Source organism: Notamacropus eugenii, chromosome 1, assembly GCF_028372415.1.
Source record: "Notamacropus eugenii isolate mMacEug1 chromosome 1, mMacEug1.pri_v2, whole genome shotgun sequence".
NCBI lineage: Eukaryota > Metazoa > Chordata > Mammalia > Diprotodontia > Macropodidae > Notamacropus > Notamacropus eugenii.
This window is the reverse complement of record NC_092872.1, coordinates 301,989,734-302,017,454: the sequence shown is the minus strand read 5'-3', so window position 1 is coordinate 302,017,454 and position 27,721 is coordinate 301,989,734. Positions and strand designations below refer to the sequence as shown.

General features: G+C 37.7%; 1 protein-coding gene across 2 annotated transcripts in view; it reads left to right on the top strand.

Moving 5' to 3' along the window:
• LOC140517792 (potassium channel subfamily K member 16-like) overlaps positions 1 to 27,467 on the top strand; it is a 35,845-nt gene extending 8,378 nt beyond the window's left edge. For both annotated transcript variants that reach the window (XM_072629335.1, XM_072629334.1), the window contains 4 exons: positions 986 to 1,106; positions 3,443 to 3,609; positions 15,104 to 15,272; positions 26,624 to 27,467. In XM_072629335.1, coding sequence (XP_072485436.1) covers positions 986 to 1,106; positions 3,443 to 3,609; positions 15,104 to 15,272; positions 26,624 to 26,853 — 687 coding nt within the window. In that variant the 3' untranslated portion in view covers positions 26,854 to 27,467. The remainder of the gene's footprint in view (positions 1 to 985; positions 1,107 to 3,442; positions 3,610 to 15,103; positions 15,273 to 26,623) is intronic.
• Positions 27,468 to 27,721: the final 254 nt, after the last annotated feature.

Below are 27,721 nucleotides of genomic sequence, written 5' to 3'. Positions count from 1 at the left end.
AATTGGATATGACTGAACGACAACAGTCCTAAATAACGGTTGGAGGAAAGCAGTTAGGGTAGTCCCACCAGGATGCAAATAGCTCATTATAATTCAATCTGGGTTTTCTGAGAAAATGATTTCCATTTCTTTGGCTGACTCTAAATTAACCTTGCAAATGACTACACCTACCAATATATTATTCATCCCACAAAATCTATAGATATCCTGTTCACAGACTTTTAATAATAAAAACCTACTCAAACACCTTGTTCCCATCATTACCATGCCTTACTCTGATACACAGTTCCTTTCAGGGTCATCTCCCCTGAGGTAGGTAAGATAGCTAGCATTTTAGTTCAACTTTTAATGACCCTTCCATCCAATTTCCAAGAGCTATTTTGAGATTTAAATTTGACAAAGGCCTCAATTTTCCATTATTACCATAAAGGATAACAATAGAAACAAGAAATCAGGACTTTTATCTTATATCGTGCTTTGAGGTTTTGCAACTAATTCTCCACACAAAGGGTAGTGGGTGGCACAGTGAAGAGAGCGCCAGGCTTCGAGTTAGGAAGACTCATCTTCTTGAATGCAAATCTGGCCTCAGACACTTACCAGCTGTGTGATCCTGGCTGTCACTTAACCCTGTTTGCCTCAGTTTCCTCTTCTGTCAAATGAGCTAAAGAAGGAATGGTGAACCACTCCAGTATCTTTGCCAAGAAAACCTCAAATGGGGTCATGGAGAGTCAGATGTGATTGAAATGATTGAAAAATTCCACACAAAAATCCTGTAAATTCAGTAATATGATTATTATCCACATTTGATGAATAAGGAAGTCCAGGTTCTGAGGACTTAAGTGACCTGCCAATGACTTGTAGTGGGATTTGAATTCAGGTCTCTTTGTTGCAGATTCAATGTCCTATTCATTATGCCCACCTGATTCCTATAAAAATCACAAGTAGATTTAAATTTAAAGATTGCTTTTTTTTTTTTTAATTACAGAATCTGACTCATGCAGTCCGAAGAGGAGTATATCCCCTAGGAAATGCAACAGAGGTTGACCATAACAATTGGGATTTTAGCAATTCTTTTTTCTTTGTGGGCTCCATTGTATCCACAATAGGTGGGTATTAAACTTATTTTCCAACCACCCTGTTGAGATTTTCCCCCAGGACCATAGGAGCACAGGTTTGGAGCTGTAAAGGAAGTTAAAGTGCCTATAGTCCAGTCTTCTTACTTTATAAATCAGGAAACTCAAATGAAGTAAATTACTCAAGGCCATGAAGTAAGTGGCAAAGACTTCATTTGATTCTAAATCATCTGTCTTAAATTCAGTGTTCTTACGTGGGAACACCACCTGATTTAGCTTTGCCCTAGAAATCCTAAGGACAGATTTTCAAGAAAAACTGGAGTAAACAGAAATATGCAATTTTTCTAGTGACCATAGTGGCAGTAATTCACAAAACCTGTAGGGTGCCATCAAAAAATAATTGCTTTGAGTCAGCTGAGAAACTATTATCCACAACAATGATAAAAATAATAAATGGGAAATGGAAATGATATCTGAACAAAGCTTAATCCCCCCCACATGACAAATCAAACATTTCTTTTAGTCACTAATATGTATTTATTTCATGAAAGGAAATACTTGTATCTAATTCCTTGTGACATTATGATAGCAATATTTTTTATTGTGGATCTGTAATGTCATCAGTGAAGAAGAACTTCTAGTATGAAAAGTATCCTCACTACAAATAGGAGGTACGTCTGTTACTTGTAATCTTAGGAGGGTACTTAGAAGTTGAGTGACTTACCCATGGACACATAGTTAGCATATATTAGAGGCAGAACTTTAACCCAGGTCTTCCTGATTTCAACCCGAGCATTCTGGTTTAACCAAAGATTAATTAGAGTCAGTTCTCTGCCAAACATCAATAGTATTTTTGACTAATTTAATATATGATTCCACAAAAAGAGTATGAGATATTTTTAGCTATTTGGAGAACTTTAAGATGCCAATAGAATGAAAGGAAAAATGTTGTCTTATGTCATCTTTAGATAAGAATGAAGGAATTACTGTCTGTCTGGACCAAAATGGGTCACATATAAAGAATAAAAATGAGATTGAAATGGAAGCTAATTTGTTATTTGCTTTTGTTAAAAACAAAAAAAAAAAAAAACAAAAAAATTTATTGTGAGTTGGCTGTGATATATCAACCAGTGGCTGAGATTCCTATGGAAAGAACATGGCTGTACTTGAGCAAGTTAGCCAGGATGTAAAATCCATGAAAAGCTTTGGAAAAACAGCGATGCATGAAAACATTAAAGTGCATTATATTATTCCCAAACATTCAAGATAAATTTTGCCCTAGGGACACTGATGGCAGAAAATGAATTCTTAAAAGGGAGGGAACTGAGGGATTTTAGCTCTTTAAGTCAATAAATTAAAGGGAAAAAATAGCATGTGGAGTAATTTTCCCACAAGCAATGCCAAATCCACAGTTGCGAAAAAAGAGCTTTCAGTTAGTCATGTAACATGTGAGATAAAAATCAGTCCCCAAGGCTACAGCATAAGAAATGACCACAAAGTAAAAAAAGGAATTGATTTCCAGGAATAGGGATCTCCTGATTCAATTGTAACATACAGTTCTGTTCATGCTTAGATTTTTATTAGCCTCTTAGATATTATCTGGATTTTTGTGGCTTTTGTTCAGTCTTTTCAGTCATGTTTGACTATTTGTGTCCCCATTAGGAGTTTTCTTGGTGAAGAAGTGGAATGGGGTGTCATTTCCTTCCCCAGCTCATTTTACAAATGAAGAAACTGAGGCAAACAGGTTAAGTGACTTGCTCAGGGTCAGACTTCTAGTAAATATCTGAGACTGGATTTGAACTCAGGTTGTACTGACTCCAAGTCCTGTTACTCTATCCACTGTACCACCTAGCTGCCTTTTAATTAAGTATGCAAGGGTTATGTATTGTGGATATGAAAACAAAAACAAATTCTCCCCACTTCAAAGAGCTTATAAACTAATAAAATATGTCCATAAATAATTACAAGGGAAGAGATGATAATTAGAAGAAATGGAGTTCTAGACAAAGTTCTGTAAGAATATTCATTGAGAGAAGATCTATGTGTGATACATGTGAGCACAGATAAGAAAGGGGGAAAAAATGTTCCAGACTATAGTAAGCCCTAACAAATGAACTGTCCCAACAGCGTTTCCTTTTTTGTACCTGAGAAAGCCAAATGATCTTCCTTTAGATAGTCTTAGCTTGGAAAAGATGCCCGCCAGGGTATTTCAGGGAATTTTGAAATTGGTTTGTTTTCTCAATCTACACTATACAGTTACATGTACAATGTGTACATGTTAAAATAACAATATTTGCTCAATAAAAGTCATTCACAGACTTGCAGCAGCAAACAGACTGAGAGAACATTTATTGCTTTTTAAAAACCAGGTTATGGGATTCTATCTCCCAAGACAGCTGGTGGACAAATTTTCTGTGTCATCTTTGCTTTATTTGGAATCCCTTTAAATCTCATCTTCCTACACCGAGTGGGTAAGACGCTTTCCCTGTTATGTGAAAAGCTTGGAAAATGCCTTCAAAGTCAAGGAATGAAAGAGGTAATAATTATTCAGTATTTCCATGCATGTTTCTTATCTGTATTCTGCTTTCTGTAAGAAGTGTTAACTAGGACCAAGGTACTTGTTCAGAATAGGGGTACCTAATATAGTAGGTATTGAATTAATTAAGAAATATCAAACGTGAGAGCGTATTGCGAAATCTAATAGGTTCATCCATGATATTAATGTTTGCTAATATTAAACTTGCAAGGCATAAGCTACCATGAAATGTTAACTAATGATTCCTTTTAGGTCCTTAGCCTCCAATTAGGGTAAGCGGGGTAACAGGTATGTAGGAATGCTCTGATCATTTCACGGCAGAAACCCATAGAATTCAACCAGAGACTTTTTAAAGGAATGAGATTAGTATGCTTTATATCATATGTGCTTTTTAATGAAAATATTTAAGTATAAATATTAAATAGAGAAGTGTTAGAAAGATACCTAAAAAGTATATTTTTAAAAAAGAACATTGCAGGGAAGTAGTTACTTTGATATTCATTTAGTGGTGTGAAACATTTATTTAAAATGACAAATTGTGAGGAGCTCTCTGAGTCTCATCACTTGAAACATGGACACATTATTGGGGGAGAAGGGAGTGGTAATAATAAATGCAAATCTACCATCAATTGAATTAAGCTTAATTTGTTGGACTAAAATCAAATTTGATATCTTTCTCACTAAGCCTAAATTTTTATTCAGTACTATTGCTAAAATTTATTTTTAAAATTCACACTTGTACTGAATTATTTTAAGGTTTGTCAAGTATTTTCTTCACAATAGCCCTGTGAGTTGGGTAATGAATTATCATCCCTTCTTTACAAATGAAGAAATTGAAGTTCAGAGAGTTTGTAGCTCTCAGTGAATGTATTAGACTTGGTGCGCAAGCCTGATCAATATCCATTCTCTCCTGATAATCTCTCTCCTGACTTCCAGTCCTGCCTTTTGGACATCTCAAATTAAATGTCCTGCAAACATCTCAAACTCGTCTAAAACCAAATTTTTCTTTTTCCTGAAACCACCCCCTCTTCTCAACTTTCCTATTACAGTAAAGGGCATCATCATCATCTTTCTCCCAGGTACCCTGACCCACAATCTTAGTTTTATCCTCATTGCATCATTCACAATCACCCTTTATGTTCAATTTATTGTCAAATCTTATAATTTTTACCTTTATGACATCTCCCATATACATTCCCTTCACTCCACTCACATAGCCACAATGCCAGGATAGACCCTTCTTACCTCTTGTCAAGACTATGGCAATAATCTTTTAATTGATCTCCCTAAGTCTTTCCCCATTCCCATCCATATCTTCCTAAAATCCAAATCTGACTGTTACCTGCCCTTCACCCCCATCCCAATTAACTTTAATGGCTCCTAATTACTTGCAGGATGCTCTGTTTGACCCTTCACAACCTGGTCCTTTCCTACTTTCCTAATTTTCTTACACTTTACTTCTCAGTTGAAGACAAAAAAAAAGAGAACAAACACTCCCAGGTCCATTTCTCAGGGCCAAGGTAAAAGAGAAGTAAGTAGAAGAAATGTACCTTCCCTCTTACCAGTTCAGTTCATGGCATGGATGCTGAACAGAGTATATAAGAGCCACAAAAAGATTAAAAAGAGGGCAGCCAAAAGGTAACAGAGGCACTTCCAGAAAAGGATGAATGGCTCAGTCTTGCTAGTTTTAAAGGTGGAAGCCAACCAAAGGAGACCATCCCATCCATGTGGTAAGGGATCCAGAGGACTCCATGCCTGGTAAACTGGGCATGTTCAAAACATACCCAGAGAAACCCAGGTCTGGAATATTCTCCGTCTTCATCTCTGATCCTGGGATTCCCTGGTTTCCTTCAAGACTCACCCCAAACTCCACCCTTGCAAGAGGCTTTTCCTGGTCCCCTTCTCCCTACTGCTAATCCCTCCCACTCAAAAGACCTTCCATTTCCACTGTATATGTTGGCAAGTACATAGTTGTATGTTGTTGCATCCACTTGGATGTGAGCTTTCTGAAAAGAGGAGCCATGCTTTTTTCCCCCTTTCTTGGTATCTCCAGTGCTTAGTACAATGTCCCACATACAGTAAGTCCTTAATAAAACAGAACTGACTATACAACAGGGTCTCCAACTCAGATTCTTATTTAATTCAATTCATTCAGCAATTATTAATTACCTGCTATGTGCCTGGGATTATTCTGAGCCCTGGGGATTTGAATGTTTACAGGATCATCAATCTATAGGGAAAGAAACTTCCACTATCTAGTTCTATCCCCTCATTTTGCATGTAGACCTTGTTGTCCTTCTGCCAAGGACAAATACTGTTGGGAATAAAAGTTCCATACACAGGTCAGGATGTACATTTGTCAATATATTTAGCAGGAGTTCTTAACCTTTTGTCAAGGATTCCTTTGGGTATCTGGTGAAAACCACAGATTCTTTCTTAGAACAATATTTTAAATGCATAAAATAAATATATAGAATTACCAAGGAAATTTCAATTATATTGAAATATAGCTTCTCTCTCCCTCTCTGTCTCTTTCTCCCCTCTTCCTCCCTCCCTCTTTCCCTCTCCCCCATTCCCAATAAATTCATGGACACCAAATTACCAACCCCTGATTCAAGACAGTAAGAAATAGTGTTGTTTTTCTCCTCACATGCAAGAGAAACTGCCTCAAGAAGTGGTGATGCATACCAGATCTAAAGGATGAATAAGGAGGTTTAGTACTGGATTTGGAAAAGGAGTCCAAGTGGGTGACTCAAGATGCCCACAGACAGAAAATGAGATGCCCAAGGATTGCAGTGCGTTATTGGAAATAAGACTCAAATCCTAGTATTATAAAAGGAACCAGAAGACATAAAAATTCATAGCTAAATGCAAGGGAAGCTTTCAGGATCTCCCAAGAAAGGCAAATCAAGGAATGGGCTAGATTGGTTTCCTGATGTGCCCCAAATCAATTAGGAACATCAGTTAATGAGCTACTTGGTCATCTCACTTTGTAATCTTCATTCTAAACACAAATCACAGTAGATAAAATTCTACTTTATGTGACATCCTCTGTTGCAGAGAAGGAAAGTGTTGAGAAAACAGACTTGATGAAGTTGAAATATACTTTGATATTTGGTGATATCATAAAAGTGAATAGATAGTGAAAATTATGTTGGAAAATAAAGTTCAAGATCAAGAAATGAAAGAGGGCAATGATTTGAAGATTACTCAAAGCTTTCACACTTGTCCATTGTGCATAATTTTCAAAACTATCAGAAGGTGCTGAACATGTCAAGCACCGAATGAAATAATTTTAAGAAAGGAAATTGGCTTTATCTTAACTGCAGTGCAAAAGATGAGGGAGCTATATTTTTGAATAGCAACACTGCCACATAGGGATGGCAGTCATAGAAGGAGAACAGATGCTAGTTGGGAGCAGCTTTGATGCCTGGTATATATATGCCTAGTATATGCCTGGTGGCTCAAACGTGCCCAAGATGTGGACTCCAATTGAAGATCTCTAGAAATCGCTTAGAGTCACTAAAACTAATATAGAGTTTTTATCCAAAGGCTTGATGTGACACTAATAGGGGATTTGCTGGGGATGGAAGCTCAATTCCATGTGGACAGTCTCGGGCGGGTAAAGGTGGGAACTTCTAAATCTTAGAGTTCTCACGAGGCCCCCCAGGAAACAGCTGGGAATCGAGGTGAACCGAGCTATCTCGTGTATTTCCACCTCTTCCCGTGAGAAACGTGATGGGAGAGAGCTCTCCCCGCCCTCGAGATTGTCCCGGATCTGGGCACACCTATTGTTATCTAACAGGCACGGTATTCAGGTGCAAACTATGCGGCTGGAGAGCTTAATTAGGATCAGGAAAGCCTGAAAGCGCTTAGCTCGGGAGGGGCCCTGACCGACAGAAGGCCTCTCCTCCCTTTCCCTCTCTTCGCTCTTCCCTCCCCCTCTCTCCCCACTTACACTTCTGCTTCCAATCTCTTAATATAAGATCTTTGCCTCCTTGGGAGATTCCTCGCTCCCTCCTAAGGAAGAATTCCCCTGCACTTGTAACCAGGACCCTGAATAAAAGCTTAACCCTTGTTCGACTCTGGAAGGTCTCTTCTCTCATACGACTATCCGGTTTGGCCAGCCGAAGACCTGCGAGAGGTAAGGTAAGAAGACTCGGGTAGCCCTCAGGCCTCTAGGCCTGGCAGGGATTGCCTTGTCATCTGTGAGACAAGGTAGTGGGCAGTCATTTGGACCATTGGAATGACAGTATTCTCTGAATTGATCTTTTCCTTACTAAGACTGAGGAATGGAGGATGGAGAATCAAGAGACTTAATTCTGACCATGCCACAGCATAAAAGTGATTGGGCCAGGTCTCTCAGGTCAGCTAAACCTTATGAAGCATTCATCCTTTGGGTTGTGACTGAACTAGTCAAATTGGGTTTCACTAGAAGCTCACATTATCAGACAAGAAATGAGTGGTAATAGATGTAGAATTTCAGTCAGCTGTTCATGTGCATTTGTAATGGAGTTTAAGGCCACGGTCAAAGAAAATAATAAGTTATATGGCATGAAGACAAGAGGAGGATACTGTGTGCAATTGCAGTAAGATTGATCTATTTTGTTGAAATCAGGAGTCATTTGGAAAAAGAGAAAATGGATTGTTTAAAGGCATTTCCTTGGACTATTGCTGTCTTTTAAAGACATTTAACTTATGTATCAACGTCACTGTTTTGAGGCTAAAAGAATTCAGAAAGAATATTAGACAACAAATAGTTAATCTCCTTGTTGACTGGAAAGATATGGTAGCTAAAGGCAATACTGAACTACAGTTATAAGCTTATTTGCAAGGCATCATAGGGCATGATTCTGGGAGACTATGAACAGTATTAACTCCCAAAGAGAAAATAAGTCTCCAGGGAGCTTAACATGAGACACAACAAAGCCAAGAGCATTTGTGGATAAAACTGGACAGGAGACAACAAGCATAAGCCATAGAACAGAGCTGGCAGCATTTTTGTAACGTTCTGTTCTCATAGGTGATAATAGTGGAAGCACTACATTTAGACCCTTCCAAATGTATAGTGCTGTATGGGTCCATTAGTAGCACTTAAAAATATTAAGTTAGAAAGAGCAGCTGGATCTAGCTGAACACAAACAGAAGAAATCTATAATGGAGACAATTATCATTTTAAAGGTACTTAAGGGATAGATTTGCAGGATTTCTAAGAGAAGAAGATTCAAAAAGAATGGAAAACATATGGTGTTTTAATATATGAGGCAACCAAGAAGACATGAGCAACTACTGACTTGCATGCCTGCTTTGTGTCTCCATGAAATCTTTATGAGAAGGTTTTGTGCGTGTATTGGCAGGATCTTTGATGAAAATATGAGAAGAGAATAGGCAGGCTTCCACAGAGAGGTTTCCACAACAGATGACATCTTTATGGTTACATTGCCTACTGAGAAGTGTAGATCATATGAGACTCCTCTGGACCTGTTTTTCAGTCATTTGAAGAAAACTTGGTTTAGTAGAACAAAATATAGCTATGGGTACTTTCCTCAGACAACAACTCTCAAACGTTAGGTAGATAGATAGACAGATAGATAGATACATAGATAGATACGTAGATAGACAGACAGACAAGTAAGCAGGTAGGTAAACACAGATAGAGATGGAAATAGATGATGGATGGATGGAGGAGGAGAGAAAGAGAGACAGAGAGAGGGAGAGAGAGAGAGAGAGAGAGAGAGAGAGAGAGAGAGAGAGAGAGAGAGAGAGAGATCAAACATTTACTATATTCCAGGCACTGTACTTAGTCCTAAGAATATAAATGGAGGCAAAAACCAAGATAATCTCTGCCCACAAGTAAGCATGGCTGGCATGAGTACTTCCTCAAATTGTGGTTCAGGAATGAATTCACCAATCATAGAAGGAGGTTGTAGAGGTGTAGGCACTGACAGCTTGAAGATGCCTAATGGGGTAGAAGTCCAGGAGTCCAGGGAGTCATAACCTGAACTGGATTTGTAGTAAGCATGGCTGGCATGCAGGTTAGGGAGGAACTCATCAGAGGAGGAGACTAGACATGGCAGTGGTACCAGTGTGAAAGTGGCTGCTGAGGCAAGTTTCCAGAAAGAGATTTATAAAATCTTATAAGACTCCAGGAGAGATATATCTACAGAGATTACCATCTTCAGTTTCTACAGAATATTAATTTCAAACAAGGTTTAAAACATGGAAAATAATCTTATATAAGTTCCTTGCCAGGGCAGTTGGGTGGCCCAGTGGATAGCGTGCCAGCTCTGGATTCAAGAAGACTCCTCTTCCTGCGTTCAAATCTGTCCTCACACACTTACTAGCTGTGTGATCCTGGGCAAGTCACTTAACCCTTTTTATCTCAGTTTCCTCATCTACAAAATGATCTGAAGAAGGAAATGGAAAACTACTTTAGTGTCTTTGCCAAGAAAACCCCAAAAGGGGTCATAAAGAGTCAGATGTGACTGAAATGACTGAACAACAAAAAACTTCCTCACTAGAGTCTTGAAAAATATTTTACACAGAGTCCAAAGGTAAAAGAGATTCTGTGCTATGAAGTTCTTGAAATGCTTTTATTTGTATATGATATCATTCTAAATGCATTCAGTCCTGGAATACTACAAAGAGAGTGAAGTATAGAATAACGCAACAAAGATTTGCATAACCATTCATATCTGAAGTACAAAGTAGATGAAAAATACATATTGAAAAACCTGTCACAGACCACTGAATTAGTTTATGGGGTATCTTTATCCAAATCTATACCTATATCTAAAGGTTTGCCTTTATTTTATATGTAGATATTGCTATCTAGGTGTCTAAAGATATCTCTATTTGTCTACTGTTCACATTGGAAATATAAATATATCCAGTTATTTTGATAGAAAGGTAGGCAATAAGCACTTATTAATTACCTATTATGTGTTAAGTACTGTGCTAAGCTCAGGAGATACAAGGAAAAAAAGAACACTCCACCTTTACCCTCCCCATCCAAACTCCAGAAGAACAAATTTCAGTTCCTGCTCTCAAAAAACTCACACTGTAATGGGGGCAACAATGTGAAAGCAATTATGTATGAGATAAACTAGAGATAGTCTGAGAAGGAGATATTAAAATTAAGGAGGACCAAGAAATTTTCTTGAAGGTAGAAATTTACAACACAGTCAGGGAACCTAGGAGGTGGAAATGAGGAAAGAGAGTATTCGAACACTGGAGACAGTCAATAATAACTTTCAGAGCAGAGATGAAGCGTCACATTTGAGGACCATAAAGGAAGCTAGTGTCACCTGATCACAGAATATGTGGGAGTGAGCAAGGTGTAAGAAGAGTGGAAAGGTAAAAAGGGGGCCAGGTTATGAAGGGCTTTAAGAGTCCAAAGAAGATTTTATATTTGATCCTGGAGGCAATAGGTAGCCACTATAGGGGAACAGATATAGTCATACCTGTGCTTTAGGAAGATCATTTTGACAACTGGGTGAAAGATGACTTGGAGTAGAGAGAGACTTGAGTCAAGGAGATCAACCAGCATGAGGTGATAAGGGCCTGCACTAGGGTGGTGGCACTGTCAGGGGAAAGAAGGGGATGTATATAAGAGATATTAAAAAGATAGAAATAACTGGGCTTTACAACTAAATGGAAATGAGAGATGAGAGAGGATGACTTGGATTATAGAGTCTTACAGTCTTAGAGAAAGGGAGGTGACCTCCAACAGTCTCAGAGAAAGGGAGGGGTAGAGAGAGAGAGAGAGAGAGAAAGGAAGGAAGGAAGGAAGAAAGAAAGGAAGAAAGAAAGGAAGGAAGGAAGAAAGGAAGGAAGAAAGGAAGGAAGAAAGGAAGGAAGAAAGGAAGGAAGAAAGGAAGGAAGAAAGAAAGGAAGAAAGAAAGGAAGAAAGAAAGGAAGAAAGGAAGGAAGAAAGGGAAAGAAAAAGAAAAAGAAGGGAAAGAAGAAAAGAAGGAAGGAAGGAAGGAAGATAGGTTAATATAATGGATTGTGCTATGGCATTTTTCACAACGCCCTAGAGTAGCTTCCATAATAATCATACACTTCTATGTATTATACCTTACTTGAAGTTTATTCAGTGGAATGTTGAAAAAGAGAGCCAGAAGAATCTTACATGATCTACCTTTCTTGGAAGTTTGTATAACCATAAGGATGTCACAGAATTACAGAAAATTGTCTGTGGAAGCCTGTCTGTTTCTTTCTCATATTCTCCATCAAGGAATATGTTTCAGCAAACATTTTCATAAAGATTTTATTGACACAAGAAAACAGCCATATGAATCAATGGTTGCTGATGACTTCTTGGTTATCCATGTAGATATCCATAGAGCCTATTATACATCTTGGTACCTATCCTGGTAGGTACTATTGATGAACAGGCCCAGAATTCTTCAGCATGAAGAGATCAGATGACATTTGGGAAATTTTGCCATGCTTTTATTGATCCCAAAGTGTTCATTCCTGAAAAAACTCATCTCCTTAACAGTGCTACTCTTCTAGTAATGTTACATAGTAGCAAATCATGAAGCACTACAATCTTGGAGGGCAGCTAGGTGGTGCAGTGGATAGAGCACCAGTGCAGGAGGACCTGAGTTCAAATCTCAATTCAGACACTTGACATTCACTAGCTGTGTGACCTTGGGCAACTCACTAAATCCCATTTGCCTCATCCTGGGTCATCTCCAGTCATTCTGAGGAATATCTGGTCACTGGATTCAGATGACTCTGGAGGAGAAGTGAGGCTGGTGACCTGCACAGCCCTCCCTCCCTCAAAACAAAGTCAAGTGCGAGTCATGTCATCATTCTCTGATGGCATGGTCTTCTTTGGCAACAAAGGATGAACACAGACACACAATCTTGGAAGGATAAAAATCATGTCACTTTAAAGGCAGAAGACAGTACTGTAGTGGTACAGTAAAACCAGAACTGATTTTGGAATTAGATCTGGGTTCAAATACTGTTTCAGTTTGATTGATGCTATCTTTGAACAAGTCATTCAATTTCGCTGGACCTTAGTTTCATCAACTGTAAGATGAAGGGGTTCACCGAGCTGACCTCAGAGATCTGTCTTCAGTAGTGAATTGTTTATGAGAAGAATGCAGAAGACATCATCAGAGTCAAAGAGGGTGGCTGGTAATGCAACAAGAATGAATGGTAACATGCGTAGCTCCAATGTATGCTCCTCCCTCGAGGTCCTGAAAGAAATCATAGGGTTTCTTCAATAGGTTAGAGAGATTCTCTATGAAGGATTAATGTAAAGCTATGGGCAAGAAATGTACAGGTGAGAAGGTATGGGGAGGTGTTTTAAATCTATATCAATGGAATAAGTACCCACACCAATAAAAAAAGGAATCCAAAGTAAGCTTAAAAATTGATGTTTTAAAACAGAAAATACAAATGTCTTCATAGTATCTCTATTTTAGAAAATGCTAACAGAGTTTTTTTTCTGTTTATCATATTTTTTTCATTATCCTAATCTTATTCTTTATAGAAATTTCATAAATCTCCAATATCCTTATGGAGTCAGTTGAGAAGTTTAATGTGCTCTAACACTGCTACTTGCTGTTGAAGTTATCATTAATACTGCACATTATTGATGCCTAGCTGTTTCAATCATATTCGACTCTTTGTGAGCAACTTTTTGGGTTTTCTTGGCAAAGATACTGGAGTGAAATGGTTTGGCATTTCCATCTCTAGCTCATTTTACAGATGAGAAAACTGAAGCAAACAGGGTTAAAGTGAGTTTCTCAGAGGTTGCATAGCGTAGTGTCTGAGGTCTGATTTGAACTTAGATCTTCCTGACTCCAGCTGTGGTGCTCTGTGCACTGCACCACCTAGCTACCCCAATTATTCAATATACTGTACTGTTAGTTATCTTTCTTCTATCTATCTATCTATCTATCTATCTATCTATCTGTCTGTCTGTCTGTCTGTCTGTCTGTCTGTCTGTCTATCTATCTATCTCTGTCTGTCTGTCTGTCTGTCCGTCGGTCGGTCTTTCCAACTATCATGCCCCTGATGAGATAGCTAGGGTCATAGCTTTTCTACTTTTTCATATTCTCAATGACACTTTCATACAACAGAGGAGTCTGGACTTATGACTGAATGACAGTGGGGAATTCCTGGTATGAAAACTTCCTCACTGATGCATATTCCCAAATCTATGACTCAGAGATTTGCCTGTGTCCATTTAGAGGTTAATAGACTTGTCCATGGCCATTTAGTCAGTTTGTGCCAGAGGGAGGGATTGAATGAGGTCTTCCTGATTCCGAGGCTGGCCCTCTATTTGCTATACCATACTTCCTTTTGCCTTGCTCATAGTACAAAATAAATATGTATTTATGTAAATTTATATAAATATATGAATTTATTGTGAATCTACTTTATAAATGGAGAAATTGGGAACAAGAGGTGAAGGAGTTTATCCTTTATCATGCACTGAATTTTTAACAGTTGTAACCACAGATTCCACAGTTTGGAACTGTATCTACTGTGGTACCTCCTGCAGGGCAAAATTATTAGAAAACTACTTACTAAACCTACAGTTGATGTCACATCATTGTGGGATATCTAGTGCTTAGTAAGTTGTCCTTAACCTTTGGACGGCGTTAATAAATTTGGATATTTCCTCGCTTGATTATGTTTCTAACAATTAATAATGCATGGTAACTGAGGAGTCAGTAAAAAAACAAATAACTCTACATTGCTTCCCTCTTTATCATGCAAATGGTAATAATATGCCTAGTATTTACATAATTCTTTAAAATTTTTAAAGTACTTTTACAAATATTATCACATTTAATTCTTCCCCAAACCCTGGGAGGTAGGAGCTATTATCATCCAGATCTTACAGATGGAGAAACCAAGGCACAGAGAGAAAAAGTGCCTTGCCCAGGGTCACATGGCTACACAGTGACTGAGGCAGGATTAGAACTGAGGTCTTCCTGGCTCTAAGTCTTATGCTTTATCCAATGTTCTGCCTACTAATTCTGTGTTTTCAGACAAGAGGAAAAAACAAATTGAAGCCTGGGAGTTATTTCAGGAAAGTGACACTTGACCACTAAAATGAACAACATCCTCTTAAAATATATATATGATTGTCATAGCTCTTAATATAATGTCAAGCCTATAATGGGTGCCCCCAAAGTCATGGCTCATGAGAATGCATGCACCTAGTGTGTCAGTGTGCAATACATCCTGTCATTAGGACTATAAATAATTGTACCACAAACATTGATTCACTATTGGATAATTAAATAAGAAGCATATCTCTAAGCAGTTACAGACTAGAGAAATTAACATTTTTTTCCCTCCATTAGGTCTTAAAGATATCGGAATAAAATATGATATGTAAATTCAAAATCCTATTATTGACTTCATTGCAAACTCTAATCTCCTAGCAGAGAGCAACTATTTGAATCATGCTAGGTTCATAGTGAACTTAACTTTTTATCTCTTTTCATTTTTTCCTTAGAAAAAAATCAAATTTCTGACACTTCTGTTTTTCCTGATGACTGGAATCCTCATATTTCTCGGATTGCCGCCGATTGTCTTCCATTCAACAGAGGGCTGGACCTACAATGAAGGAATTTATTTTGCATTCATCACTCTAAGCACGGTTGGTTTTGGTGATTATGTAGTAGGTAAGGACTCTCATGTTCATATTTGAAGTAGCTTTTTCATTTAAAGCAGCAGATTGAAATAGTTTTTGAAATAAAGCGTCAACCTGAGATGCACCAAGTGTTTATTGGAGTTAAGAAATGCTAAAACTTAAACGTACACACACACACATACACACACAATAAAACATCAACAACTTCTCACAGCAGCTCATCAGTTTTATTCAATCCAGGCCCTCTTTATTCAGTTTTCTCTCTTTTATGGGAAAAGGCTAATAAGGAAGGAAGGAAGGAAGGAAGGAAGGAAGGAAGGAAGGAAGGAAGGAAGGAAGGAAGGAAGGGAGGAAGGAAGGGAGGAAGGAAGGGAGGAAGGAAGGAAGGAAGGAAGGAAGGAAGGAAGGAAGGAAGGAAGGAAGGAAGGAAGGAAGGAAGGAAGGAAGAAAAGGAACACACATTTATTAAGTGCTTACTATATGCCAGGCACAGTGCTAAGTACTTAAATATTGTTGTATCTGATTCCACAACTAGGAGGTAGGTGCCATTATTATCCCCATTGATGACTGAGGCAAGCAGAGGTTAAGTGACTTACCCCAACCCAGTAAGTATATGAGGCAAAATTTGCACCAACATCTTCCTCATCCAGGCTCAGCACTCTAACCAGTCCTAACAGCTGGAGGAATGATTCTCAAATCTTACGCTAGCTTATCCATACCAGCTACACAAAAAAATAATTGTAACAAAAATAGCAGAATCAGTTAAGCTATCTAGTTCTTCACATTCTGTCATTCTTGTTAGCATGAGGACTTTCAGGTGAGAAGTCTTTCTACCTACTCTGATCCATCCTTTTGACTCAGCAGATGAGGCCTAGGACATCTCCTATCCTAGGTTATAGATTATAGGTTAAGTGACTTGTCCAGGCAACTTGCCCCCAAAACATGGGTAAGATGTGTGAGGGATACGTACATATATGGAAAGACAGTCAGGTTCAAGTATCATCTCTGATACGCACTGGTTGTATGACTCTGGCCAAGTCATTTAACTTCTCAGTGTACTCAGGCAGTTCTCTAGGACGGTAGGCTACATTGATGGAGGGAATTCCTTAGCAGGCATTTCCTGTAAAATGAAATCAGACATCTAGAATAACTTCTAATGGGTGTTCTTGCTTCCTAAAAATAAGTGTGCAAAAAAAGGGAAAAAGAAGTTATGTTTTCAAGCAAACATCTACAAACCAAAGTTGTTAGCCAAGAGGTTTCATTTATAGAGGGGACATCCATACTGAGAGGTCCCTTTTTTGTGAGATACATATTGAGTGAGGGAAGCCACAAGACTGTATGTCAATGAGAAGCTTCCCTTCTCCAAATCCTCAACAGCTCAGGGATGCTTCTAGAAAAATATCATTTTTTTTGGTGTTTCATTGTGGTATAGTGATTACTCTTTGTTTGCAAAGACTATAACAGAATTTCAAGTATTCTTGTTGGTATCATGAGGTTGAAAAGATTTTGAGTATGGGCTCAATTACAGATTGCAGAGAGGCTTACCATCCACAACCTGGTGACGTGAAGCAAAACTTTGGATGTCGCCATCAACTGCTAAACAATGGCATTCCCATTGTAAAAGTTATTTTTTAACATCAAGTCTTAAAAAACTGAATATAACACCCAATTTCGATTTAATTCCATTCATAAAAGAAATCTGAATAAGACAGGCAACATGGTATAAAAGAAAGAACTTTAAAGTCGGGACGTATGGGTTTTGTTCCTAGGTCTGTGTGTAACTGACTGTCTGAAAAGTTAGTTAACATTAGTTAACTTAGTTTCATACTCTGTAAAATGATGGACTAGAAAACATTTATGTTATCCAGCTTTCTTTTTCTTATAGGAAGAGACGAATAGGGAAGGAAAGAAATAATTTGAAGAAAGCTATTTCTATGTGCTAGGCACTATGTTAAACACTGGTGGTACCAGTAAAAGCAGAAAGAAAAACAGTCCTGCTCTCAAGAAACTTATATTCTAATTGGAGGAAGTTGTTGTTCAATCATTTTAGTTGTGTCTAACTTTTTGGGACCCCATTTGGGGGTTTATAGGCGACAGTACTGGAGTAGTTTACCATTTCTTTCTCTAGCTCATTTTACAGATGAGGAAACAGAGACAACCAGGGTTAAATGACTTGCCCAGGGTCACATAGCTTGTAAGTGTATGAGGCCAGATTTGAATGCAGGAAGAAAAGTCTTCCTGACTCCAGGCTTAGCATTGTATCTACTCCTGAAAAGCATGAGGGAAGCAGGAATGGTTTTGAAGTAGAGCTAGAATTTTGAAGTCTGGAAATCAGGAATAGGGCCAGGAGGGGAATGAAGGCTGGCCTGAGGCCCTCTACAAAAGGGAGATTCCAGAAGAAACACAGCAATTGAAAAAGGGCAGAAGTCTTACTAAAAAAAATTCCATATTGAAAAAAGATTTCTCTCAGCTAAAAGAATCTTTGATGAAGTCCACAAGAAATTGCCAGCACTCAGGTGCCCAACCACGGAAACAGAACAGTTCTTATTTCTCATACTTGCTGTAAAGATTAACTCTACATTTTTGGTGTACCTCACATCGAGACTGCAGGAATATATTCTTCTACCAATCCCTGTCAGATATAACATTTGACAGAGGAACCTGACACCCCAACAATTTGTTTTCACAAACACCTTTGCAGAAGGATGAAAGGGAAATAATTTGTTTAGTTGAATCAACAGAACCCCTCCTGTCTTAGGATCCTAGATTTTAGAACCAGAAGGTAACTTCAAGGTCATTTAAAATAGACTCATAATTTTCATAATTTTGCAGAGGAAGAAGCTAAAGTCTAGAGATGTAGGGCTTGCCCTAGGTCACATATAATTGCTGTTCATACTTCATTTTTGAAGATAACCGATGACATCATGTGGTGATATCTTGGATTGTGTGTGAATTGAATTTAAGTGAGGTCACACAGCTATCTAGTTACTGGCTGAGTAACTATTCAACGTTTTCGGTAGGAGTCTACTATCAGTATCTTAAAAACACAGAACATAGCAGTGGCCACTAATCAGGACAGTGCAACCAGGAATTTTCCCCATGTGTTGGCATCTGGAAAAGTACATTTTCTCCCCACAGAGGTTTAGAGACAAGTATCTCTATGCTTTGTAGTCCTCTGCCAGTCAATGAGACCCTGATCCTTATCCTGACTTCTCCATGGTTCTTTTGCCATAGCATCCCTTCCCCATCTTGCCCTTCTCCTTCAACCCCATAAGTTAGTCTTTCTGGGGGCTGCTCTTATGCTATCAAATGGGTATACCTGGACTTCCTCTGACTACTTCCCCACCTCCCCCCCTCCCCCACTGTACTGTGTCCTCTTCAATTATGTCACCTTTCTACTATTTTTGCTCTGGGTGAAAGGAATGCTACTTATAGCTTTGCCAGGTGACATGCCACTGAAACTAGATACATATGGTTATAACATCTGACCCTTATTTTATTTTTCTGTTAGTTTGCATGCTGTGTGTAAACATAATTAAAATGTTCTTCTTGTGCTGAATTTCCTCTAATGTTTTCACTGTCTTAGTGATGGGTCAAGCATGCTGCTCACAAGCTGTTCCTGCCATAGGATCCCTGCAGGGTGCAACCTTTTATTAGAAAAGTACATAAGGAATGTCCACTTAGTGTGGCATCTTACATCATGGTGGTATAAGCTGTTAGTTTCAAATAGCTTTGGGGGAGGAGTACAACATATTAAATCTCTATTTTAAAGTACCCATCTCCCAAGTGAAGAATTTTGTGATTCTATTAGAGCCTAAATTTACTCAGTAGCCATGTGTTGGAAGCATGTATCCTTGCCTACCCTGGAGTGCTTTGTGTCTGGGAAACTTTAAAGAACTTTAAGAAAAAAAAATGTAGAGTGGTATATTAGAAAGAACATCGAACTCACAACCAGAAATGACCTGGATTTGAATCCTGCTGTTTGACTAAGGACTCATGATTCTAAACTTCTAGTTACCCTATGTGGAAATAGGGAGAATAATGCAGCATTATTGCAAGGTTGTTGTGAGGACTGAGAAAATGTATGCAAACTTTTATAAACTTTAAAGCAGATATAATTAATAATAATCATAATTAGTGCTATTGTTTTACTGAGCGAATCAGTATTCTGATGCCCAAATTATGAAATTTTGTAACGACAGGGAATAAAAAGGAATGATTTCACTGCTCTGGTAAGAATCTGGGTAGACAGGTTTAATTATTTTAAATTAAATGTCATGTTATTTCCATCTCTCCTTTCCACCCTCCCACCCCTTTCCTAATCCTGCTCTCCTCCCCCACTCCAGTTGAGGAAGGAAGAAAAACAACACCTCTGGTGCAAACACTTCTAGCCAGGCAAAACAAATTCCTGCATTGGTCTTGTCTCCCTCCCTTCCATCCCCTGCACAAATAATATTCTTAAATTTGTACTCTGCGTCTAACACATCTCAAGAAAAGGGTGGCATGTTTCATTCTGAGTACTCTGGAGCTACACCTGGTCCTGGTATTGATCAGAATTCTTAGCTGTTTGTGCTGGGATTATTGCTATTGTATAAATTGTTCTAATAATTCAGTTCATAATCATTCTGCATCAATTCATAAGACTCCTTCCATGTTTTCTGAAACCGTCATCTTCATCATTTCTTATGGTACAATAATGTTCTATTATATCACATTCAACTGGCCTCCTGGCTGTTCCCAAAAAGACATTCTATCTCTCTGCTCCTGACATTCTCTCTGTCCATCCCCCCACACCTGGAACACTCTCCCTACTTCACTCTAACTGACCTCCCTAGGTTCCTTTAAGTCCCAACTAAAATTCTGTCTTCCACAAGAAGTCTTTCCCATCCCTCTTAAGTCTAGTACTTTCCCTCTGTTAATTATTTACAGTTTATCCTGAATATAGTTTGCTTTGTTTATATTTGTTTCATATTTCTCCCTCATTAGATTAAAACTCCTTGAGGGTAGGAACTGTCTTTTGCCTCTTGTTATATCTCCAATGCTTAGCACAGTGCCTGGCATATTATAGGCATTTAATAAATATTGATTGATTGATCCAATACATATGTAAGTTGTTCAGCCATTCCCCAATTGATGGACACCTTCACAGAATTTGGTTTAATTTCTACAGTTAAAGCTCACTTTAACACCATTCACTCCATGTCAGAATTTAATATAAGGTAAGTCCCAAGATGGAAGTGGATTTAATGAAATACAAAAAAGAATTTCAATGTAAAGCTATCTCATCTGGGAAGTTTTTCACAGTCTCAGAATGTTATAGCTAGAGGGTATCAGGTTTTCCATGTATTATGAAAAGAAGATGAATAAATTTATGATTTTTCACCATAGGCAAGACTGAATTTTCCTTCCTCACATTCTATTGCATATAGATGTCTATATCTTTCATAGAAAATTCATTTATTTCTATTCTGTAGATTTCCTTAAGGCTGAGTTTCTATAAAGAGTGCACCCACAGCTTATTTCAATATTTTGATGGATGTACAATCTCATCAATGTGACTACTGCCTCTAACAGAATACATCTCAATCTTATTCTGCATTAATTCTTGTCCAATTGGAGAGGTAACCAGTCAAAATTCTAGAGGCCTCCTTAAAAATTTCTTACCATTAAGTGAAAATTGGTTTTTACACATGCTGCTCTTAAATTACCCTCACTCTCACTATGTGACTATCCCATCTCCTTTTCTAGTCATCCATGTCTCTAATAAAATCCTTTAGATGATTGTTCCAGAGTAATTCTTCAATGGTTAGAAAAAAATGCAGCAGTCTGTTCGCAACCATCATGCACTTCTCCCTTGTCCTTTGTGTGACTTTTAACTTTAGTTCTTTAGAGACTGATACTTCATCATTTGTGAACATCCAGCATCACTGGAAGTAATATTGATAATGAAAGATAAGCCTTTGTTTCAGGAAGGAGTTTGGGATCACTAAAAGCACTGAACAATTTTTCAAATGCAACTGAGCCTACTCTCTTTCAATTAGTCAATTATTCTTACACTAGTTAAATGGAGCAGTAATTAATACAGTACGTGCGTGCATAGAGGTGGAGAGGGCAGAGACAGAGATACAGAGACACAGAGAGATAGAGAGAGAACACAACTCTATGGATTGTCCATCCATCTGAATATCATTGTCTGTACAACGGACATTCTTCATCCATTTGAGTGTTCCTGTGTGAATTGTTAGGTTACTGAATGATTATAGATCTCTTTTAAGAGACTCAGCAATTCTCCAGGGCTTGATGCAATTAACACGCTGTCATCTTCGAAAAAGAGTGTCTGGGGTAGGGAATCCCTCTTTAATTTATTCCCTTCCCTGGACACCTACCATGACAATAGCAAATATCTATAACAAACAATAAGCTTCTCTGTTTTATGTCTCAATAATCAGAGAGTTGTTAAACAGTTATCTGTTGTGTCTTTTTAAGAATTTTGTTTTTCCTTCCACTCCTTCTAGCTGTTTTATGAAGAGATACTGCTCATAATCTTCCTCCATTCTCCTCTGTTAAATATTGAAAATGGATTTTTATTCTAAACAAGTGCTACCCTTGTCATTTAGTTCAAGTGTTTGCTGTCTAAGGGATTTTCTTGTCTTTTGTTTTTGTTTAGGTCTCTTCATTGTCCTGATTGGTTTACATTTTTTAGACTTCCTCAGAAAATGATGATAGAATATATTGTCAATTGTTTTCCTAACTATTTCTCACTTTTCGGTATTAACACTGTTTAAATAGGTCAAATTGGAGTTGCCAATGTTCCATGTAGTATCTTCTCATGTTGCCTAATTTGATGAGGAGTTTTGTCTTTGCTCCAATGAGTTAATATTCTGTATAGACATATAAATGTTTCAGAAATGACACATATTACAAACTAGTGATTTCCCAACTTAGAATATAATAAAAAAAATTTGTGATGTTATTCATTGTTCACCATGTATATTTCCCTATCTTTTTAAAGAAAACACTCATGATATCAAAGCTTCAGTTTTCTATAAAATTGAGTCTTTGACGACTCTTATTTGTTACTCCAAAGTCATATTTTTCAACATCTTTTTTGCTACTCTTCTTTATGCCCACATTTGCCCTGAAGTCAGTGAGTATTAAAATGTATGTTGATTTCATTTAGATTCTTTTTACCAAGTTTTTTCTGAGAATTTCTCTACCTCCCTATCTTCAATAACAGGTGTCGAAACATGAACTGCACTTCTCTCTATGTTGTTGTTTTGGGGAGTTTTTTGTTTGTTTTTTTGCAAATGCTCATCATAAGCACAGCAATGCCTGGTGAACCAGTATCCTGTGAAAGAGAATTTCCCACAGAATATGATCTAAAACCAGCAGAAGTCTAAGGTCAAAAAGAGAATGAGAAAAATAAATTAGCACTTATTCCAGTGCTAATAAAGTGGCCAAGGTTGGAGAAAAGAAATCCCACTAAATGCTGAGAGCCAAAGGCAAAGCCTTATTCCTCAGAGAGCTCTCTAACTAATGAGCTCAATCTCCAGGGTCTCAGAGGAGAAGTATGCCTTTTGACCATATATGCTGATGTGGTGTTTGTAGAGATGGGGTGGGAAATTTTCTACAAACTAGGTCTTGGAGGACAGAAATCTAGATGAGACAAATGACTCACTAGGCTCTATTCCAGTCTCTACCATTATCTCCCTTGTTGGTACTGGCTAAATTACTTAATCCCTCTGTACTTCATTTATCTGCTACAAAATGGAGACAACGAAATTCAACAATCATTGGTTTTTCAAAATCTCTTTGGATGAAAGACCCTATAATACATAAATACCAAAGATTATGGAGAGAACCAAATCCAAGATTCTTGCATTACATGTCTAGTGCTTGTTTAGGTCAACATTATGCAATGTTTATGATCTAACATGTGCCTGCAGACATATTGCATTACAAACACTTTTAACTAACTCAGAAGGACCAAAATTATTCAGAGTTCACAGAAGAATGGATTACTTTAGGCTAACCAAATGGTATGCATTAACTTAAAATGGCAGGTACGCAACTTTGGAAGATATAAAACTATTTGTATTATATGGAACATATGTCTTGATCCATTGGCTTAGAAGATTACTACTTGTGTTCTGTTGTGTAAGAAGAAAAAATTCACTGATTATTTAAGTTTATTTTCCCTTCAGTTTATTAACAGGGGTTAGTAAACCTTGGCTTTGATGAAATCATAAGTAAATTGCGTTTTCCCACCAGCTGGGAAGAATAGATTGTTAATAGACAATTGTTCTGTATGGAAACAGGATTTCCACCTACCCTTTCCAGAAGCCAGTTTATTAAACAACTGTGAGGAGCCAAAACTAGACTGCCCTGGGACCGTATGTGTTAATGCTTCATTTAAATAGATTTTGTGGATATGTTCTGGCTTGACAAGCCTCAGGACTCCACATGTATCCCAATTGTGTCTTTGGCAGACTCCTAAAACACACTCTGGATGGTTAATGTTCTTACTGACAACAGCATCTATATTTGAAAGGCCCCAGAGGTAAGGTGGGGAAGAGAGTGGGGAAATAAAACATATATAATTATGTTGTTGGTTATTTCATGAGATCACAAAGAGCAACAGAGAGCTTCAGTGATTGTGAAAATGATATTACTCCTTCACATTTATAGCTGCATTAAATGAAGCAGTGACCCTAAATCCAAAGCTGTCAGAACCTGAAAGAGCAAATAAGTGAAATTGTTAGGAATGAAAGCCTATGATATTGATGATGAGGAGGATGTTAACTGACATTTATATAGAAATGGAAACGCATCTGAATCTAGGATTACTTTTGTATGGGGTGTTCCCAGTGAGAAAATTTCCTTTACCAATGCAAATCCTCAATTGTTAATGCAGTTCAGAGTTCTAGAGAGTTGCCTCCAGCCCTGAGAGATCTAGCAACTTATCTAAAGTGACGTCCCCAATGTGAGTCAGACACACTCTTCTATTCCAAGTCTTCCTGACTTTAAGGCTGGTTTTCTATTAAATATGCCATACTTCTTGGAGACATTTATATAACACTTTAAAATTTTCCAAGGACTTTACATACATGATCTCATTTGAATACCCTAATAACTCTGTGAGGTGGGGGCTGTAAGGCATTATTATCTTTGTTTTACAGATGAGGAAATTGAGATTCAGAGGTTAAGTGATTTTGCCATGGTCACCTAGCTAGTGGCAAAAGTAAGGTTTGAACTTGGATCTTCCTGGGTTCTAACACTCTATCCACCATGCCTAACCGAAAGGATGTGTCATTATTCCCTTAATATGAACCTCTTTTGGAATAATTTTGTACAATATAATATAAATGTTAATGTGTACATGCAAAAACAATTTTTAACATTTGTTCTGTAAAATTCTTTAAGTTCCAAATTCTTTAACTCCCTCTCTTCCCTTCCCCCATCATGGAGAAAGCAAGCAAATTGATATAGGTTATATATGCACAGACATGCAAAACATATTTCCATGTTAGTCATGTTGTGAAAGAAAACAGATTTTAAAAAACAAGAAGAATAAGATAAAGAAAAGGTATGCTTTGATCTGCATTCAGAGCATTTTTCGTCAAAAGTCCTTCAGAATTGTCCTGAATCATTGTATTGTTGAGAACAGATAAATCTTTCATAGTTGATCATCATGCAATACTGTTTTTATTATGTACAATGTTCCCTTGTTTTTGCTCATTTCACTTTGCATCAGTTCATGTAAGTCTCCAGATTTTTCTGAGAGCATCCTGCTCATCATTTCTTATAACACAATAGTATTCCATCATAATCATAATACGTGTGATAGATTTATCTATTTTCATTTCTAAATTTTAAATTATCAGACAATAGGTAATAGAAAATTGATGGTCACATTGATATGTATCTGAAATGTTAGTTGTACTCTTTGGGGTACCCAGAGAAAAAGGACCCAAAACCAAGCAGCTGGGATCAATGTATTCCAATGCATCTTTTCAATCTGGGAATCAAATGACAGTTGTACTTAACCTCAAGTTGTAGGTAATTAGATTTCTATAAACTGAGTTATGTTTTCTTATTAATACACATTTTCTGTTTTTTAGAAACTTTCTCTTTATATTTATTGTTTTTCTGTTGGAAAACAAACAACCAGATTGATACTTGGGAGACTTGGGCTGTCATTTTATCACTGATACATTATTAACTCACAACATGACCTTGGGAAAGTCACTCACCTAATCTGAAAATCAGTTTCATCATCTATAAAATAATCTCTAAGGTCTCTTCTATCTCTTTAAGTATATGGTTAAATCATTAATTATCCTTATTTATTGCTGAATAGTTTCTAAAATCTTACTCTGATGGCTTGGGATATAAAGATGCTCCTGGATTATTGAAGGTATGCCAATACTGGTATAAGCTCTGGCAGATTCTAAAAACCTGGAAAGGCTTGGTCTGGTGATAGATTGCACGTTGGTCATCTGAGTCAATCAATTAACAAACATTTATTTAACACCTACTATGTGCTAGGTATTGGGGATACAAAGAAAGGCAAAAGATAGCTCCTGCTCTCAAGAAGCTCATAGTCTAATGGACCTGCAAGCAACTGTCAATTACGTACCAAGAAGCTATATTAGACAAATTGGTGGTAATCAGCAGAGGGAAGTCACTAGAATTAAGGGGAATTGGGAAATTATAGGAGGCAGGATTTGAATTGGGATTCGAAGGAAGCCAGAAAGCAGAAATGGGGAAGATGAGAATTCCAGGCATGAGGGACATCCAGGAGATGTAGTGTCTTGTGTGGGGAATAGTAAAGAGACCAGTATCACTGGAATACATGGGAGAAATTGAAAAGGGAAGCCAGGCCTGGAGTCAGGAAGATGTAAATTCAAATGTAGCCTCAGACACTTACTAGCTGTGTGGCCATGGGCAAGTCACTTAGCCTTCTTTGCCCCAGTTTCCTTATCTGTGAAATGAACTGGAGATGGAAATGGCAAAGCACTCCAGTATCCTTGCCAAGAAAATCCCAAATGGGGTCATGAAGAGTTGGCTACAACTGAAACGACTGAACAATTTTAAAGTGTAAGAAGACTGGAAAGGTAAGGGTGCTGGACCAGCTGATTTGAGGGTTATGAAAGGCTTTGAATGCCATATGACGATAATAATGCCTAAGTCTGGAGAGGTCATTACCAGGTTGGGCACAGGATGATGAATTTTCAACCACAGTAATCCTCAAAGCTCACATACTAATCATGGAAGGGTTGCATTCACCCCCTAAAAATGAGAGTTGCTTGAAGAGAAGGGTATGAAGAAAGAAACATTGACGCTAAAATCATTTTTTGTTGATTTACTTCCTTCTTCTAGGGGTACAGCCTGGGAAACAATACTGTTCCTATTATCGAGCCCTGGTAGCCATTTGGATTCTCTTTGGCCTTGCCTGGATTGCTCTTCTATTTAATTTGTTGACCAGATTTTTGGAAGACACAGAAAAAAAGATAGCTGAGGACCTCCACAAAATTGGAAAAGTAGGAAGAGAAAATGGGAGAAGTCTGAAAAGATTCCATTGTGCAAGCCCTTCACCTAATGAGACCTGACCACTGGACGCTAAAGAAGGTTCTCAGAAATTTACCTTTGAAACCAGTCGAAAAGGACAATGGAGAGGAGAAAGAAACTAGTTTTCTTTGTGAATCTGTCTTGTGATGCCTCTGGAAATGAAATTATATTGTGGTGTCTGGTGAGCTATGTTTTGTAAAAGGTAACTTTGAGGAGAAGATGATAGTCATATCAATTTGTGGGACCCCATTTTTTTTATCAAATCTTTTTGTACAAGCATCTATAATCACAATGAGGAGCATGATTACACTTGTAATTGACAGGACCCAATTCTACATGGTGGGCTTAGATATCTTCTTTTTCCATTTATACTTTAGTATTTATAAAAAAAAGGAAAACTCCTACAGATAGAATTGTTGAGATTTTTGAATGGGTGATTAACAGTTGAAGTAGAGGCTCTTCTAACTGCCACATATTCAGTAAGTGAAGTCACAGTAGTATATTACGCCATCATAGAAAGAGACCCTAATATCAAATTACATGCTGTCTTGGGCGGGGGGAGGGGAGAGATGGGGAGAAAATTTGGAACTCAAAATCTTATGGAACTGAATGCTGAAAATTAAAAATAAATAAATAAATTTATTTTTAAAAAAGAGAGAGATTGTAGAAATCACCCTCATTTTATAGACAAAAAAACAAACAAATCTGAGAACCAGGGAAGCTAAGTGAGTTGGCCAAGACAAAACAGAGAAGAGAGAAAGTTATAATTCATACTTAGGTTCCCATTCAATTCAACTCAACAAATATTTGTTAATTGCCTACTATGAACAAGGTGCTATGTTAGGCTCTGGTGATAAGGAAACAAAAGAGAAATTTTTCCCACCTTCAAGAAACGTATTCTTCTTGGGG